Source organism: Rhopalosiphum maidis, chromosome 1 (assembly GCF_003676215.2).
Source record: "Rhopalosiphum maidis isolate BTI-1 chromosome 1, ASM367621v3, whole genome shotgun sequence".
In the NCBI taxonomy this organism is placed as follows: domain Eukaryota; kingdom Metazoa; phylum Arthropoda; class Insecta; order Hemiptera; family Aphididae; genus Rhopalosiphum; species Rhopalosiphum maidis.
Genome location: NC_040877.1, coordinates 5,452,374 through 5,471,983, shown reverse-complemented (window position 1 = coordinate 5,471,983; position 19,610 = coordinate 5,452,374). Strand labels below are relative to the sequence as shown.

The following is a 19,610-nucleotide window of genomic DNA, read 5'->3' as shown; positions in this document are numbered from 1 at the left end:
CAATAATTATATATTTAAAAATTAACTTATAAAATTAAATAAAACATAATAAATAATTAGCAAATATCTGACAAAATTCCAAATTAAAAATAGTCATTTGCTGAAGTCGATTTCATAATTGGCAGTTTAATGGGAACCGATTGATGCAGCTCTTGCTATTCCTTCTTCGATTCGTTTTTTATCACCCAAAAATTGTTTCGAAGACAAAACTTTCATATCATCATCAAATTCGTAAACGAATGGAATACCCGAAGGGATGTTTATTGAGCAAATATCATTATCTGATACTCCTGATTTTAGAAAAAAAAAGTTAAGCAGCGATGATTATTATATTTATCGTGTAAAAACAAAAATAATATTTACCATCTAAGTACTTGACAAGACTTCGCAAAACTGTACCATGAGCCACGATTAAAATTCGTTGTCCTCGTTTAATATTAGGCACGATAAAATCATCCCAATAAGGTATAACCCTCTCCATTGTCTCTTTGAGTGATTCAGTAGAAGGGAATTTTTCACTTGTGGTGTATGAGTGAGCCACGATTTTTGGGTGACACCAAATGTCCATATAATATGCATGTGACTTGTCCATCACTGGTGGAAGAACATCAAAACTTCGTCTCCAAATTTGTACCTGAAAATAACAATTAAGTATTATACTGTTATATTCAAATGTATATGTAATCGTGTCGATGTAAATATTAGGGTACAAAACTTACAATATAAGTTTTTTATCATGCTTTAAACTGAATAAAAATGTTAAAATTGTACTAGAACTATTAATTAAAGCTGATTATCATTGAAAACCTTTATACAGTGTACGTTTTATACGTCTAACATATAAATTATGGATCACCATCAAGAAATTCTATACATAGGTAACTATTAAAAATAATATCTTTCAAACCTACATTTTCAACTAATTTGGGAAAATTAGAAAAATGTATATTTATGCAATAATATTCAATAAAAAATTGTATTTTATAAAGATTTTTTTTTATTTCGTAATATTTCAAAAAGAAAAAGTTTGAAAGTTTGAAGTTACAATTTAAACAAAATCATGAATATTTTATGATTATTTTTAAATTTTCAATTTCATAATTAAGGCTTGAAAATATCAAAAAAAAAAAAAATACATACATTTTCATCTATAGATATATCAAGTTTAAAATTGAACAACATAGGTATAACCGAAGATATTTCCTCTAATAATTTTATTATTATTTTTTTTTTATATTAAAAAAATATTAATTGATTTTCAAAATATTTACACTAAATTTAAGCTATTTTTATCGCAACTCTAATAATACTATTCTATACATTTCAGTATTAACTTAAAATGTATAAGTAAATAACTAAAAATAAACATTATAATTGTTACAGTTTAACCTACCCTATTACTAATTGAAATATAAATTATACAATATTTTTAGAAATGGACACCTAACTGCACATTTTTTTGCAATGGTGTATAGCATTCAATTCAAGTTTAACACATCCATTATAGTGGCCTATTAAATTATGAGATACCATAAATTAATTATACTATACAATAGGTCGATTCCGGTTTTTTTTTTATTTAATACTCAAAAGAAATAAATTAATCCATTAAATGTATTGCTATCTTATAATGAAACTCAATAGTATCAGAAATAAAATTTAGGAATATCAACATTTTAGTCCAATCTTACTAACATTGTAATGAGTAATTTTTAATTGACAACTAAACATTTTAATATTAATATCATAATATTGTAAATTGGATTAACTGTCCGTTATTTAAAAATAAGTAAATAAGAATATTTTAATATTCTAAATAAATAAACATAGAAGTCAGAAATATACTTAGCCGCTTAGGGCAATAAAATAACTAAAAATCTAAAAATGTTCATTTGACGATCAATTGTCTTGGCGACCAATTGTATTCGCGATCAATTCGCCCGCGATTAATTGTTAGCGACTAATTCATTGGATACCAAACTTACCAATGTTCATAAATATTATAGTACCTGATTTTCGCCATATTTTTCAGCTACTTCAGCTTTATTAAATCCGGTCAAAGCTCCGTAATGTCTTTCGTTTAATCTCCATGATTCTTCTACTGGTAAATTTGGCTGACCAATGGTTTGAGTGATTATGTTTAAAGTTTGGTGAGCTCTAGTCAACAAAGATGTATAAGCTTTGTCGAATTTATAATTTGATTGTTTCAACAATTCTGCGCATTCGATAGCTTCATTCATACCTAATACGCCAAGAAAATAATGTATTATAAGTTTCATAGTACATCAATTAATTTATCAAATATTAATGTAATTAAGAAGTAAAAGAAATCAGTAATATAATGTATAATACAAGAAAAATCAATACATATTACACAGTAAATATTGTGAAAGTAGACACAAATTCTATTTGCAATAAATAAATTAATATTTTTATTTGTATGTCACATAAAATAATATTAGACAAATATGACTCAATTATAGTTAAGAAACATTTTCGAGTACTGTCAATAGTTGAAATTAAATTGATGTTTTACGTGTTTATAAAAAATATGTTGGAATATCTGCTATAATTTATTAATTTATAATTATTAACATGATAAAATAATTTGTAATATTAATATTTTATAACTGTCTTAAAGTTATTACTATTATAAATTAAATTATTGAATTCATAACTTGTAGTTGTATGATAATGTATATTATTTTAATTACCTCGATCAGACAAATGTGAATCGTACCACCCACAAAACACGTTGTTTTTAGACCATTCGCTTTCGCCATGTCTGGCCATTACCACAATTCGTCTTCCTGTCATTTCTGAAATATTGCAAGAATAATATTAAATGTTGTTAAATTTAAAATTAAACTAGATAAAATATATTTTGATTATATACAATGATATATTTCGATATTTAACACCATACTATAATAAGACAAATAAGTGTACAGAAAGGGAGTGATACAAGACTTGACATAGCTTTTATATTTAATTCAAGTGACCTTCTTCTTAGGCAGAGATAATGTTAATGTTTATTATGAGGCATCGTGGTACCTACATCAGTATATTTATTTATTTTTTAAAACAACTATTTTATTACACTTAAATAAACAATAGATTAAACTTTTAACTTTTAGATATGTAAGATCATCATTATATCAGTACTATTATTAGTATTATTATTTCATATTTATTACACAAATGTATGCTTCAAATTATAATAAATGTATTGTATTCATGATATTATTATTACTATATAGATTATTAAATAGTTACATTTAAATAATAGAATGAATGAAAATATATTACTTTTTATATACTGAAATAAAAAAAATAATAATAATAATATAAAATATATATTATTTATAATTTTCAAAATTACTTGTTTTCTTATTAGGATTTCGAACCGAAATATTTTATTTTTATTTAACGATTTTCATTTTTCTACATTTTTTCACTTTATAAAAACCGGTCAACTTTTTTTTATGGTTCTTACATTTTCCAATGAACTAAAACTGATTCATTTTAAATTTGTAAACCAGTACATTTCAATGTTTTCAATTTGTTTATTTTTGATTATAACAAAATAAAAAAATATGTACCTACATATTCTTACATATGTTTTTCTTATAATTAAAAATGGAAATCAATAAACCTAATTTAAGTCAAATTATTAATTATAATAAAAGTAAATAGTAATTATCTATACATATCTAAAAAAATAATTAGTTAAAATAAATATTGTACTTTAGATCTATATTTGTAAGATTTTAAAACAAATAATTAAACAATAATTAGAAATAAAAACATAAACGATCAAAAATGATTATAAAAAAAATTACAATAAATCAACTAACATTTAGAAATTTGAATTACTCGGTTTAAATTTGTAAACACTTTATCGAAAATAGGCAAAAATAAAAAGTTGAGCAAAATTATTTTTGTTAATCATTATTTATTAGAACAAAAACATAAAATATCTAGATTATGAAGTCTAAAAAGTTAATAAAAAACCTTATTATGTTATGGATACATTTTTAAAAATAAAATTTTGATTTTAAATTCTATTAAATTTTGATTTAGTTTTCAATGAAGTTAATTTTTCCAAAAGAACTGATTAATGAAGAAATCTATAGTAACCAATTTAATCCTTAGTTTTCTCTTGTCTTATGTAGACTACCAACATTTTTATTTTAAACTAATTTAACCAATAACACTCTTCTTCTACTATGTATCTAAAATTTAAACAATATTAATTTCAATTAAATTAATATAGGTACTATGTTGATTTTATAAATTCTCCATAATATCCTTTTTTTAAATATTTAATAGACCCTGTTATAATTATAGATATGCCATTGGGTTTTCTAAATTTTAAATTTAGTTTATTAAAAAAGTAAATTATTTTTTTACATATTTCGCATTACTTTTATTCATTTAAAATATCCAATAATTTGAAACATAATATTAAATATTATTATTAATTATAATTAGTTATTACATCTAATCAATCAAGTAGTTCGATAAAGGTTAGCTTCAAATTTATTTTTGTAATTTACTAGCTTATAAAAAATATTAAAACATAATATTGTAGTGTATAATAATTTAAAGGGTAGCCTTAATGCTTTTCAGTGCAAAATAAGCATTTTCTAATACAGAATTGCATAACATTACGGTGGTTGAGCATAAAATAATACTTCCTACTGATTACTATCATTATTAATATGCCTAAACATAGTACAAATTGATAACGCGTTTACAATAATTAAATCCCAAAAACGTATACGATTTGTAGAAATAAGCATAACTATAATTATTAATTATTGCAATTAGTACATTTTTTCAAACCAATTTAACCACTCACGTATATAATTTCATAAGAATTATGAAGATATTGAACAAAATAATAACATTCTTCAACCACAAAATTAATATCATGTGTTTAGCAAAAATATAACTTATAAGCGATTATATCATAAAGGAATCTTCTAACTGCAGTTATCTTATATCTAAATAATTGTAATTTTATTTTAAAAAATTAGAGGTTTTTTATCCATTAAGCAATATATTTAAAATAATAAAATTCTCACACAAAAGTAAGATAAGCTCTAATTTGAAAAAAAAAATTATCGTTACGACAAATTACTGACATACAAAACTTAAAATTAATAACAAATAGGTAAACTTAACAATAGAACACGATATTTCATAGTAATTAATAAAATAAAATAATTTTTATTATAAAACAACAAAATCAATAAAAATGTAATACTAATTAATGACTAGAAAAGTAGAAAATAATAATACGTATGTATTAAATCTAAAATATAATGAATCTGTTTTAATTATCGTCGCTCAAACATAAAAATTAAATAAATTACTGAAAAATATAAGTATACGATGATAACATAACTTTAACTAAACAAAACTAATTAAAGTATTAATCAATTTTCTTTCGTTATAAATATCGAATGATAAATAAGTATATTTTTAATTTAATATGTTTTATCATTTTAATATTTACATCATCAATTTTCTTAAATTATATTTATACCTATCTACCTATTTAATTCTGTATGAATCTAATAATTATTTTGCAATAAGTATACAAGAATTATTCAATAATCTGACACACCAATTAAAATTATAAATTGAAGTCTTTTTACATGATGTCTATAAATACAAAATTAATTAAATCATGAATTAATTTATTAATTCCTATTAATTTCCCTGACATGTTATATCATGAATAATTATTGTGTAAATATGTTAATATAACATTCTTCTAAATGTGCAAAGGAAGTCAAAACAGAAGATAAACATATTTTTTTAAATAAAAATGTAAATAAAGTAATATCCAAAACAATGAGTAAGTAAGTTATAACTTACAAACTATAAATATATTTTACTTATTCGTTGAAAGTAAATTGTTTAAATTTTATTAAAATATGGAAAACCCACAACATAAGATTGCAAAAAAAACTTTGTTAAATTCAATACACTCAACTAATTTAAAGTAGCTTATATTTTACAATAATGTTTGAATATTTGTAATAACAGTTTAATTAATTGTTGTACATTTAAAATATGTTTTTTTTTTAGACTTTTTAGGTAATATTAATAACAGAAACGTGTATATACGTATAGTTGTATAATCCCACTTAAGATTAATATGGTTAGGTATTACTATATTATTACACCTAACTATGCAATAATTTTCGTAACGGTTTGTTATGTAAATATTGACACAAAATAAGCCATCATAAATTCTACCTATGTATATTTTTAAATATGTTTTAATATTTTTGTTTTTAATAATATTTTACGGTATAACTTAATGAACAGTTTATATTGCAGTCCTTAATGATTTTATAAATTAGTAATAGAGACAAGTGTGACATAATTCTAAATTCGTAATTTTAGACATTATACTAAAAAGTTAATAAAAATTTAGTAGGTTTCCGTAAACCAACAAATGCAATAGGTAGATACATACTATGTATATAGTATTTATAGCAATCATATAACTAATAATTTTAAGTATGAGTGTTTAGCGTATCATATCCATTGTTATGACGATTAAATTATATGTAAAACTATTCTAATATAATAATGAATTAATAATGTAATAATAACAATAAATAATTAAATCGAATAAAAATCAATAATACAATTTTAACTAACTATTGATTTTTAAAACAATTATTATTTCAAATGTAGACAGTTATTACCTTAAAACATCAAGAGTAAACAAATTAAAAACACTACACTTCACGACTTTTGTCTAGCATAATAAATATAAAAAAGTATTCTATCTATTAAACCATACTATAAAATCTAATATCTAGTTTCTATAGTGTTCGTATAGCTAAGGCTCATAATATTTTCTGTTTTGTAAATTTTTAATTTTCTTGGAGCGATAATTTCTGATCTTCAATAATTATGTATAAATACGATATACATTTATACATATATCCATATTAGACTATTTTTATTATTAGAGATACAATTATTATAACAGTAAAACACTTCGGGAAAAATTGTTTAGTTATTATTAAACTGCAAATTTTCCGAATCCATTCAAAGTCTAAGCGTACGAAATTATGGAAGCAACAGACGAACATGTGTAGATAAATATATTTATACGAGTACCTATATAGTACTTATCGTAATGCCATATTTATAAATATAAAAAACGAAGGTCATTATTGTGATCATCCATAATATATTCAAATAAAAACGAAAAAACGAATTAAATGTCTGTAGTGCACATTCGTAATATAGCTATATATATAAATTCATCAATCGGTATCAAAATTTTTAATTGAACATTTTTTTTCTTTAATAATATTATATAGTTCTCAATTTATTTATGGATTTAATCAAAGTTGTTTTCTATCAAATAATAATTTTGAATGACTTTTTTAATGTAATTTCTAGATGTTATTATTGTTATTTCCGATGCTATATTATATACAAACGATTGAATTGTTGTCAGTTGGAATGCTTTAAATGTAAAGGATACCACGGCTGATTGTATGGGAACGAAAGCCGGTCTTGAAGTACGGAGTTAACTACAGTAATCAAGAGATGAGATAAATTAGCTGGCGTATTATTATAAGAGGAGTTCGAGGACGTTTGGAATTCCTCAGACTCGGGTTGAATGAATTACTGCAGTGATTTACAAAAATTATAATAACAATAATAATAATAATAATAACTCGACGTAATATCGCATTGTAACTCGACTCATTCATTTGCATAGTTTTAAAATAATTCATTAAACTGTAAAATAAAGTAATTACTACCTGAATTATAATTAATAACCACATTCAGTATAATTTATTACGTAGGTAACATGATAGCAAAATAAAAATGTGTTAACGTATTTATCAATAGCTGCAAACATATATTTACACACTTATATTATGTAGGTTTTATCACACGTATGATAAATTGTTCAAAATTCATTAAAAATAATAATATTATTTACATTAAAAATTATGTTAGCAAGGTATATCATTTATCTAGCCATAAATAATTTTTGTTTTTAAATACTAAATAATAAATAGAAAAGTGATACACATTTTAAGTTATTATAGCGATGCGTTTACAAAAATAATCATTTAACTACATATCTTTTCGTGTAATTTTTTTAAACAACTAAAACATATTATCTATAATCTAAATTAAGTTACAATTTTTAAATATATTTTCCTATGAGAACCTATAAAATGCATAATTAATACTTTATGTTCAAACCACTTTTACAATATACATTAGATAAAAAATATAATTAATCAATAGATTATGTAAATACCAAATGTGCATACTATCACTCTGTATTTATATAGAATGTGCAATGAACCGCGTCTTCGATCACAATGGTCTATAGTTTAAAGTTTGTCACACTTGAGCAGTATTATTATAGCATTAAATTAATTTATATATCAATTATATAGTTTTGTGTTTCTGTTTACATTTTATTTAAAACAATTGAAAAATAAAAATAAGAAAAAATGTGTCTGCTATACTAATTGTAATTAGAAGGTAAAGTTAAATCTCTTGAACTTAAAATATACATAATAATATAAACACAAAAGTTTAGAAAACAATTTAGTTTTGTAATTATCTAATTAACGGTCAATAAACAAAAACCATAGAAGTACTTTCCACAAATATTTAAAAAAAAAAAACGTACTAATAAAAAGGCCATACGTGTACTACCTTAAAATATAATTATCTATATAATATTTGTATATGTATATGACATATGTGTACCTACACACTATAAAAGAAAAAAGTATAATACTCTACGTCAAGATATAAGTACTACCGATATATATTTAATACTTTATTAACACTATTGAGTTATAGGTTATTAAATTGTTCTGCTCTAATAATTTTAATACAATTTTAAACTTAGATCCGTAAAATATGTATATATTTATGAAAATTTGGCATAATAATTATAATATATAATAAACGTATAGATCAGGGATTCTCAAACTTTTATAAACACTGTACCCCTTTTTATCAATACATTTTTTTAGGTACCCCTTCTTAGTTATTAAACTAAAATATATATAAAAAATTTAAAGACTTACATACATGTTGGCTAGACTTGTACCCCTTAAAAAATTTCGAGTACCCCAAGGATTACGCGTACCACAGTTTGAGAAACACTGGTATAGAGTATGTGGTTTCCAAAATAATTACATTTTTACATAAGTTACATATTATTAATCCTATACATATACATGACGTATGAACACGTCATTTCTTCTAATAATTAATTAATAATTTATAAAAAAAATTTCAATTCATTTATAATTTAAAATATACAATAAGTACCTCCACAAAATGTAGTCTAACTCATTGGTACTTTAATTTGTAAGATATTAAATATATATTTACAGCATATTGAAATTGGTTAATTCAGATATTTATGCTAGTATTTTTAAAGTTTTCTAATAAATCATAAAAGAGCAATCCTCATTCCTCATGATATATTAAAATATTCATTATTCATGCATTAATTAAATATTCGATCATTTTATAGAAAAATATAATATATATAATAAATAATATTGTTTTAAATATTATATCCTATAATAATGAATAATAAATACGACAGTATAATCGTAGATACACGTACATGGATATATTGTTATGTTTAATAAAACTGACATGTAAGTAAAATAATCAAATAGCAAAAAAAAAATCATAAGAATTATACCTACATTTTTAATAGTTAACTGACGGCATGAACTTAAAAAACTCGTTACCTAATAATAAAGTGATAAATATAAGTTTAATTATTAAATTATTAAAATATTCTAATAATCGATCAAATTCTGGTAGACATTAATCTACTTACTGTACCTATGGATTACTTAAAATATATTTATGTATACACATAAACATAATAATTGTTTACATTACATATAAAATATAATTACAAAAATATTTGAAATAAGTAGTTGCATTTAATACATTTTTTGAAACATGCACTAAAGTAGTATCCTTATTTAGTACTTATATAAAAACAAATTTAAAGTTTAAATTGTCATTACTTATATCCACTTTAAACCCTGTTCTGCCGGAGGCATTTTCCTCTCTATATATACTTATACGTATATATTTAAATTGATATTGTGGTTTTATAATATATAGGAATCTTATTATATATATATTCGTAAGTCATAACATAAAAAAAAACTGCACAAATAATTCCTTTAATCATTACGGGGTTTCCAAGGTACCATGTTCTATTAAAATCATATTATATATTTCATAGTATACTTTGAAGTAATTTTCTTTTTTATTTAAACACGATTTAATAATCAATATCCGTCCATTATAAATGCACTATAAAACGAAACTTATTTTTGGTTCACAAAACATATTTTATTTTTTGTTTGAATAAGAATATATATATCAAACACTAGCAATAATACAAACAAAATACAACTGATGTGAGAACTTGAGTTAAATTATTGGTGTACTCTTTTTTGTAATAATTATGAATTCGAATATTGAATAAAAACGGAATTGATCACATATTATAATCAAAAAATTAATACAAAAACGAAAAAGCTTTTAGTGATATTTAGAAATAATTTATAAAGTTCAATTATAAATTCTAGTACATAAAATTTATGAAAATTACCCGTAATAAACATATATAAAAAATAAAAGAAAATTTGTATGATCTGCAATTTTTATCGTCGAGTTGTCAATAAGAAAATAGAACGACATAAGTGATTATCATGTTATTATTGCCAAATTGTATTCATTATAATTAAACGTATAATATAACGTAAATATTTTATAAATTATATAGCAATAATTAAATGGTAATATTATAGTTTTTGATACAATATTAATATAAAACAAATTTTTTTCAAACAAATAACTTATTTATGAATTTAACTCTTATTTCTTATTTAGCATTACAATGCTTTTATACAAATTAGCTTTAAAAACATAATTTATAGTTTTTATTATTATTAAATAAATAAAAATAGTAAGCCATAAACGTATTAAATAAACTTAATACAATTTCATATATTAATTTCGATCATTTACAATCTATGCTACTAATATATTACGTGGTAAAAAAATAAATTACATGAGATTTATTCATTTAATAAGACTTGATGGCGAGAGGAAAGAAGAACCACCCAGTGACGGCACTTAAATTTATAATTTTATATCGTTTCAAATGTTTCGATGTAATATAATATCCACGCAACATTTTTTAATTATTATTTTAATCTATAACATAATAAATTACTTAAACATCAATCATTTTAAGTAAGTTCATAAATGTTCGCTTAAAAAAAAAATATGTGTCCCTACTCGACTAGTATTTAATTAACGAATAAAAGTAAGATGCATTTTTTTTGTTATTTTAATTGTTAACTGGCCACAAAAGTAAGACAAAGCTATGTAATTAATTTAATTACTTCATATAAATGTATAAATATTCAATTATTTTAATAATTTTTATATGATATATCATAATATTATGGAAAAATATCATCAAAATAATTTTAAAAAAAAAATGATAAGAAAGCTTTATTCATATGGATACAAGTATACAATACACTTTTTCATTCTTAATCATTATTTTATTTCATTATAGTAAAATATTGTTAGTATGTTACTATTATATTACTTATTTTGGATCTAAACACAACTGTAATACTTAAAAGCCCAAATAACTGTAAATCATTATTTGAATATTGTATTAATAAAATTTAATGAAAATTAAAATGTTTTAATACATATGATCTAATGTAGGTACTTCCAAGTTAATACTTGTATCACAATTCTGTTTAATTAAATATGTAGGCACCTATTTTACTATTAATATGCCTTGCCATAATATATCTTATACTGTACTAAAGACTAAACACGACAGTGCAGATAAGATTATGTGGTTATGGTTATTTATACAATTATACTACACGAGTATGCGCGTTTTTATAATACTAACGTTGATATTACAAATTTATACAAACGAAGATAATAATTATTCTTGTTGGTAATATAGTGCACTGATGTCTGATACTTAAAGTAAAATAGCCAAAGTTTAACATTTTTTCTTAAAATGTGCATGTTTGATTAAATTAATAAACTTTAATGCTGCATTATTAAATAGTTTATATTATTTTGAGTATTGTATAGATTCGTTAATTAAAATTAAGATTAGGTACTATTTTATTTCATTTTCTATAAGTACTTGAAACAGTCGAAAAACGATAATTATAATAATAGCATTCTTACTTTAAATCCTTTTTTTTCGGATAAAAAATAAAGTCTGTTGAAGAGAAATATAATGGTTATATAACAGAGCAGAAATCAAATACTTAATATTAGTGCATAAAAAAATAAACTCTTATAAAGACAATAATAAATTGTATTATAATATTATCTTGCACTGTCAGAACTGTCGAGAAAATATTTGACAATATCTCAGGAAACCCGCATAATTATTATATAAGCCGTAATTACACTGTTTTATAGATTAGGTTTAGATATTTTTACTAACGTACCTACCGGAATTCTGATACCTATTGTACTGTGTATACAATTTACGCATCAACAATTAAGAGGACGTAATAGTGGCATATCATGTTGTCTCTGTCCTACTAACGCAAAACATATCAAAATTGACGTTCAAATTCTTTTTTACTCTATAATATGATTATCAAATATAAAAATAAGAATGTTAATCAAAGCCCCCCACCTAGGCTTTTTCACTATTTTTTAATTTTAAGCAATAGACAATAACCTACGAGGAACCCTGGATAATAATATTTTCGCGTTTAAATTTGATCACAGATTGCAATTTCTTCAAATGTTACAAAAACGACGGAGCAGAGAAAACGAATCGTTCTGAACGTAAAATTGTCAATGTTTAACGTTCATCAGAAGGGCAGCAAGTCGAATTACCCGTCTGACGCGTCACGAGGTATAACGTCCTCTCAAGTGCGTGATATAATAGGTACCTATTATGCAACTATATACAATGCATAGTTAATGTTTACTTCGCCGTGCCCGCGACATTGGCCGGCTGGCACGGTAATATAATAAGTACCTAAACCTAGTGTATTATAAGTGCATATCGCACGGACCTTATTCGCGCACCGTCTCGATATCGCAGCAAACAATGTCAATGCGGCGGAGGATTTCGCAGCTGGAATTTCGAGAAGCCGGTTGACGGCGATGTCCGCGTTTACGCCGTGTCTACAGAACGCGATCGAGAGGAAAGTGTATCTAACGGGCTGCACCGGAAGTCGGGGAAGGACCGAAGAAGAGCAGAGACAGAGAGCATAATGAGAATAAAATAATATTAATCTTCGTTATCGAATAAGTTATCAAAATTCCATGTAATAATAATAATTAATATAATAAATGATTGCGTTCCACAATATTATTATACTCGTGTGTTGTGTGTATATATATATATATATATATATTGTAGTGTCGAATAGCAACGTCGAAACACGGTGGATCGATAGAAAAATTAAGTGTCGGCGCCGTTATCGTCGTCGGAGTTTATGATTAAAAATTGGCGCCAAAACAATACGCGGCCGAAACATATTTTCGCTGTGTACATATTGTACTCCAAACAGTCTGACACGGCGCGAGACACGGCGACGGGATCAATATAATATTATTATTCGACGACAAGCGACAACGACATTGTTGTTATTTTTTTTGGTTACGTCGACGGAGATAAGACCAAGACGCAGAGAAAAAACAAACTACATCGGTCATCGACATAATTTTACATATCATGCACACACGTACGGTGTATTATACACATAACACACCTATATAAACGTAAATAATTGTTCTAAGCACAAGCACACGCTGCAGACCGAGTCGATTGCGACGAGACAGAGCGGGCACAATAATAATAATAATAATAATATGTATGGTATGAAAATATTAAACGCGGTCATGCGAATACGGAATAATAATAATAATAATAATAATATTATAATGAAAAATAACTGATAGTGAAGATAAGATTATAATTTTTATTATATTACCTATTATATAATATTTTCGGACGTGGTACGTACCTATAATATGGTGTTATATGTGTATATAGTTATATAAATGCAGGACGTTAAAAATTAAATAAAAAAATAATATTAATAATAATAAAAAGATAACAGTAACAAATAAAATAAAATTACATAAATAATTATGAACAATTACATTAAACGGAAATAAAAAAAATAAAAAAAAAAAAATTAAAAACAAACTGAAATAGTAAAAACAAAACAATGTGTAATGTTTACCACCTACTTGCGATAGAGCACTACTGATATAATAATATATATCGTGGCCGTGTGTATGTGTGTGTGTGCGTGTGTGTGTGCGTGCGCCGATCGCGCGCTTGCGTGTGTGTGTGTGTGTTTGTGCGCGCGCGGGTCGCAGCGCGCCGCCGCCTTGCCGTTCGCTTGCTCACCGGGGCAGTTCCAACACTAAACGTCTAAACGTGAACGGCCGTACCGAAGTTATAATAGCGTGGCACAGCCGACAGGCCTGCCTGCTGGTGCTGGCGCTGCTGCTGCTACTCGTAGACGGCGGCGGCGTGGCGTTTTGTGTACGCGCGCACCGCGTGTTTTGGCTCTTTTGCTTCTGCTGCTGCCGCTGGTGCGCCGACGTTATTATTGTTTACGGCTGCTGCTGCTGCTGCTGCTGCTGTTGTTGTTGTTGTTGTTGTTGTTGTTGTTGATGATGGTTTTTATTTCGAATATATGCGCCGATGGACCGAATCTGCGCCGCAACCGTTGCATCCGATCACTGCAGACGGGACATGCACGGCGCAATTGGGCCTTAGGCGGGGAGGGCTCCCTCCCCACTTGTCCGAATTCGTTTTTCCGGGGGCGTTTTACCTGTGCGCGCCGTTGTCGTCCTACGACCGACGACTGACGACGGTGGAGGGGTCGTCGTCAGGGTGTGCGGGGGAATAATGTGACCCGCGGAGAGGGGAAGAAACCGGGTGGCCGTCTTACGCGCGCGTAGTATGTGCTGCCGCTGCAGCGCCGCTGAGTGCGGTTTTAACGGGTGTCCTCGGCCATGTTATACGACGTGCACTATACATAATGCTGTATTATACATTATTATTATGTTGTTCAATATAATACCACTCTACACGCACGACACGACGCACCGGAAACGGCGTGGATTATTATTGTTCGTTTTTGTGAAAGAAATGTACACCGAGATAGGTATGCGGTGTGTCTGCGCGACGTCGGCGGCGGCGGCACGGCACGAGGAGGGATGTAGGAATGTTTAAAAAACAGTGCGTGGTAAAAATATTGCTGATGAAATATCCTCCTGTTTTTCGACATAAGGGATGCCGTTACCTCGCAGTGTTCGGCGCGCGCACACAAACACGCACACGCACATGCACACGCACGATACGAAATCGCGGAGTTTGGTGGTATTATCGCGTGGCGCTGCCGCCGAATCACATGCAACGTAAATACACGGTCGTACACTCGCACCATGCTCGTTTTATCGGGTCGATCACAACGAAACGCCGCCGCGCAGGCCACCGTGTGCAACAACGCAGGCAACGCCAGACAGACAGACACATACGGACTGTGTGTCGAAAATCCTTCGAGTGTGTGTATGTGGGGGGGGGGTGTCATTGGTACCCCGAAAGAATGGACTCGAGGTCTGCACCCCTCTCCCTCTGAAGCAAGTCATATCTCAAATTAATAAAAAATCTAAACTTTTAAATTTTTTTCAATTATCTATTTTTTTTTTCAGTAGGATTTTGTTAATTCACGCCACTGGTGTGTATCGTGTGTGTATTTATGTATTGATAGAAAACAGCTCTCTGATATTTCTTGTAGCTTCATAATGATCCAAATAATTTACTATATCACAGTTATTAATGATCAGTTTTTTGTCCGAACACTACATTGATTTCGCATAAAATTCGTAATTTCCTGAGCGACACGTTGAGATTTTCACGGCCGTTTGATCGGCTTCGTGTGCAGTCACAGCGTCTTATCTCACTTTCGCTCGAGCAAAAATTCTTCCCTTTCGCGCGAACAAAAACTAGCACGTTCCATGTACTACTGCGATGTAGTTATACTAATCCGTTCTCCTCTTGACACTCGACTACGTTATCAATTACTCGTCATTAGTTAATATTACATTATAATATTACATGAATATAGCCAGATAATCTTTATATACAACTATATAAGAGAACTAAAATCAAACCACCGATAAATAATGCACCACGATTAAAACGCGTTTTACCTTATTGTAACTAATAGGTAATAATATCGAACGCCATTAATATAATTTATACACGTCGCCATTTAATCGTTTTCGTATTTCTTTAAGTAAGTAAGTATATATATTTTTCTGTCGAGAGCAACCAAGTGACGTTATCCCGTTTCATTTACTTACGTCTCATGCCCTCATATTATAACAAATGCAAACGTTTTTCAAAATTGTGGTAACAAACTTGTGTCATATGCGAGCATTTAGAGATAGACAATTTTCATAAGTTTATGTATACATTTAAAAAAAAACCTATACAAATTTATTACCAGCTTCATTTATAATAATGAAAATAATAATACAAAGTACAATGGTCAAATCATTACAACATGTCATAATACGTCGATCTGTATAAATTAACATTTACATATTTTCATACTTATATAATCGTTTTTATTATACGTCATTTATTGAAATTCGCATAGCGATTATTTTATAGTCATTAAAGTGAACTTGTGAGTATCGATGTAATTGAATATCGCGATTATGTAGAGCTCGAATTTGTATATATTTATAACATTAAGAATATGTAACTACATTGCATAACCATTACTATTATATGTTCTAAAAAGGTCAACATATATTTAATTTAATTTATTTTTGAATTATAAATAAAATAAAATAAAAATTATATTCTTATAATTACAAAACATTATTGATTTACGACTTAATTACCTTTATCGCAATGGATTGCTCATAATATGTACATTTTAAAAATATGTATTATTTATTAGAAATAATCGCCAACTTGGCTGTCGAAAACTGACTTATATCGGTTAAACGATACTTCTCCTGTTACAATTATCATTGAAGAGCATTGTAGAAATGCACATAATCATCTTCTAATAATATTGTATATGTTTTTGTATCTTGTATTTTAAATAATATAAATAGTAAATAAATATTATGTCTAATTAAAATATTATACAAAAGACGTCAAATAAATTAAAGTTCAAAATAATCAAACAAATTGTTTATGTAAGGGCAAAATTCAAAAAATGTTATTGACCACATTTTTTGAATTCGTACATAACAAAACAGTAACGTTTAATTACATACTTTATGTAAGGTTTTAGATTTTGGTTTTTTTAATGAAAAACAGTTAAATATTATATATATATATATATATATAACCGTATTACTCAGAAATATACAATTTTAAATAAAAAAAAAATATATTGTCCAATATATGCTAGTAGTTTTAGAAACATGCTAATATTGCGAATTTAAAACGCTTATACTTAAAGTAGACAAATTATCACTTTGGTTTTGTTAACATTTCAACATATCAAACAATTATTTTCCATAATGAATTTATTTCAATTCAAAAAATGCTACATGTAAATGATGGACTTTAAACTTCAGTAAACTTTAATTATTAGGAAAACGGACAATTTGTAAACATTTATTTTTTCAAATAAAACCATCCAAGTTTGCGGCTCAGACACTCTATAGTTAACGTTTTATAAATATATATTAATATGTATATCATACTCAAATTTATTCAAAATTTTAAACGATTAGGTTTTCAAAAAAAAAAAAAAACAAATGACCAAAAAATAAAATATCGACTCCAACAATAGACCAAAATATAATTAAATTTATAAATTACACATAATGATAGTATAAATAACAGATGTTCCATTTTTACAAGCAATACAAATTATATAAGTAAAATCTACTTTAACTTACCCGACGATGTAATCAAACATTTTTTTGGATTAGGGCTTGAAATTATTTGAGTGGTGTGAACCACCACTTCCCCCATTACTATCTATACATTTAAATTATTAATAAGTAGATATTGTTTGAGATAGCACATCAGCAACAAATACTAACTAAATAATAAAATACTGCTCGTTGCATGTTGGATTTTCGGATATCTAATAAAATAAATCACATTAAAAATGATAAATATGGAAGTATCATATTATAAAGATTTCGGTATTCCATCAGATAACATTTTATCTAACAATTAGTTCATATAAATACATGTCATGTGAAGAAATACGCGTCTATACTAGTTAGACGTAAATTCGCTATTATATTATATACATAGAAAATAGCAAAAGTCATTTAATAGTCATATAATAAATAGGTATTTTCCGGATTAGAAAATCTTTTTTAATTAAACATATTAAAATTAAATATGAAATGCTCAGTTTTTAGCCCAATGACTGTGTTTGAATCAGATTAAAATATAATATACTTATATAAATTTTCAATTGAACCCTAAGTTTACAATATCCTTAAAAGTTTCAAAAGTTAAAGTAGTGTCACTGCATGATTTTATAACATGACTATGCTTTATTTCTTTTTCAACTAAATTACTATTTTTATAATATAGAACTAAATGATTGTAAACATTATATAATTTTAATAAAAAAATATTATTTTACCTTAAGAGAAGGATGATAAACCACGCTAAGTCTTGACACTATAGTTCTCTATATACCTGTTAATTTTAGACTTAATGATTTTTACTACGTATGTCAGAAAAAAACTACCATACAAACATATTTTAGTTTAATAAAGAATTTCCTTACAAGTTACTAAACAAAATATTAACATATGTGACATATTTTTCTTGTGAACTAAGTATATATATACGTGATATGAGTGCCTCTCCCTTCCAATCAAAAATCCTGTCCACTTCTCGTTATCATAATTTTTATCACGTACAATACATTTAACTACTGTTCTACCTATAGCTACCTATTAAGGGGCCAATATTGGCAATAAATATGTTGATATTATAATACAATATAACTTTTTAAATAATAATCAATACTATTATACAAATTTTATGATTTATCGAGATTATCTATTTTATGTTTTAATTACGAAAATAAACAAAATTAAAATTATAATAAATAGTAATAATAATAATAAGTGTATTAAAATATATTTAATATTTTTCCTTAACATTTTATTTTATTTTTTACACAATAAACATAAGACTAAAACAAACTCTTAGATGTATATTTTATCTATTTGCATTTCATGCTCAACATACCGATAAAATATTACAATTATTTTTATTTGAATGAGTTACAACTTACAAATCATAAAAGTCATTAATTTTAATAAAAGTATTTAACTGTTATTATTGCCCATATATAAATATAATTTGTTATTATCACTTGATCTACATGACTACATCATTTAACAAAATCATATTTTTAATTTTTAAAAATGCCAGTCAAATATACCGTAATCTGTATCTATATTATTCAAATAAAAATAAAAATATTATTTAAAAGTTAATCTTAAAA

General features: G+C 26.0%; 1 protein-coding gene across 7 annotated transcripts in view; it reads right to left on the bottom strand.

Annotated features, from left to right (window-relative positions):
* The window catches only part of LOC113550516 (2,3-bisphosphoglycerate-dependent phosphoglycerate mutase-like), a 37,684-nt gene continuing 18,074 nt past the window's right edge, over window positions 1–19,610 (bottom strand). The window contains exons 1-5 of one of the 7 annotated variants that reach the window (XM_026952397.1): window positions 18,028–18,118; window positions 2,715–2,819; window positions 2,010–2,242; window positions 364–634; window positions 1–290 (exon numbers count right to left, since the gene is read on the bottom strand). In XM_026952397.1, coding sequence (XP_026808198.1) covers window positions 127–290; window positions 364–634; window positions 2,010–2,242; window positions 2,715–2,819; window positions 18,028–18,103 — 849 coding nt within the window. In that variant the 5' untranslated portion in view covers window positions 18,104–18,118 and the 3' untranslated portion in view covers window positions 1–126. Of the gene's footprint in view, window positions 291–363; window positions 635–2,009; window positions 2,243–2,714; window positions 2,820–14,069; window positions 14,169–14,331; window positions 14,845–18,027; window positions 18,119–18,734; window positions 18,875–19,610 lie in introns of those variants that run through there. The other 6 variants (XM_026952403.1, XM_026952401.1, XM_026952404.1 and 3 more) reach the window with 6 other exon arrangements.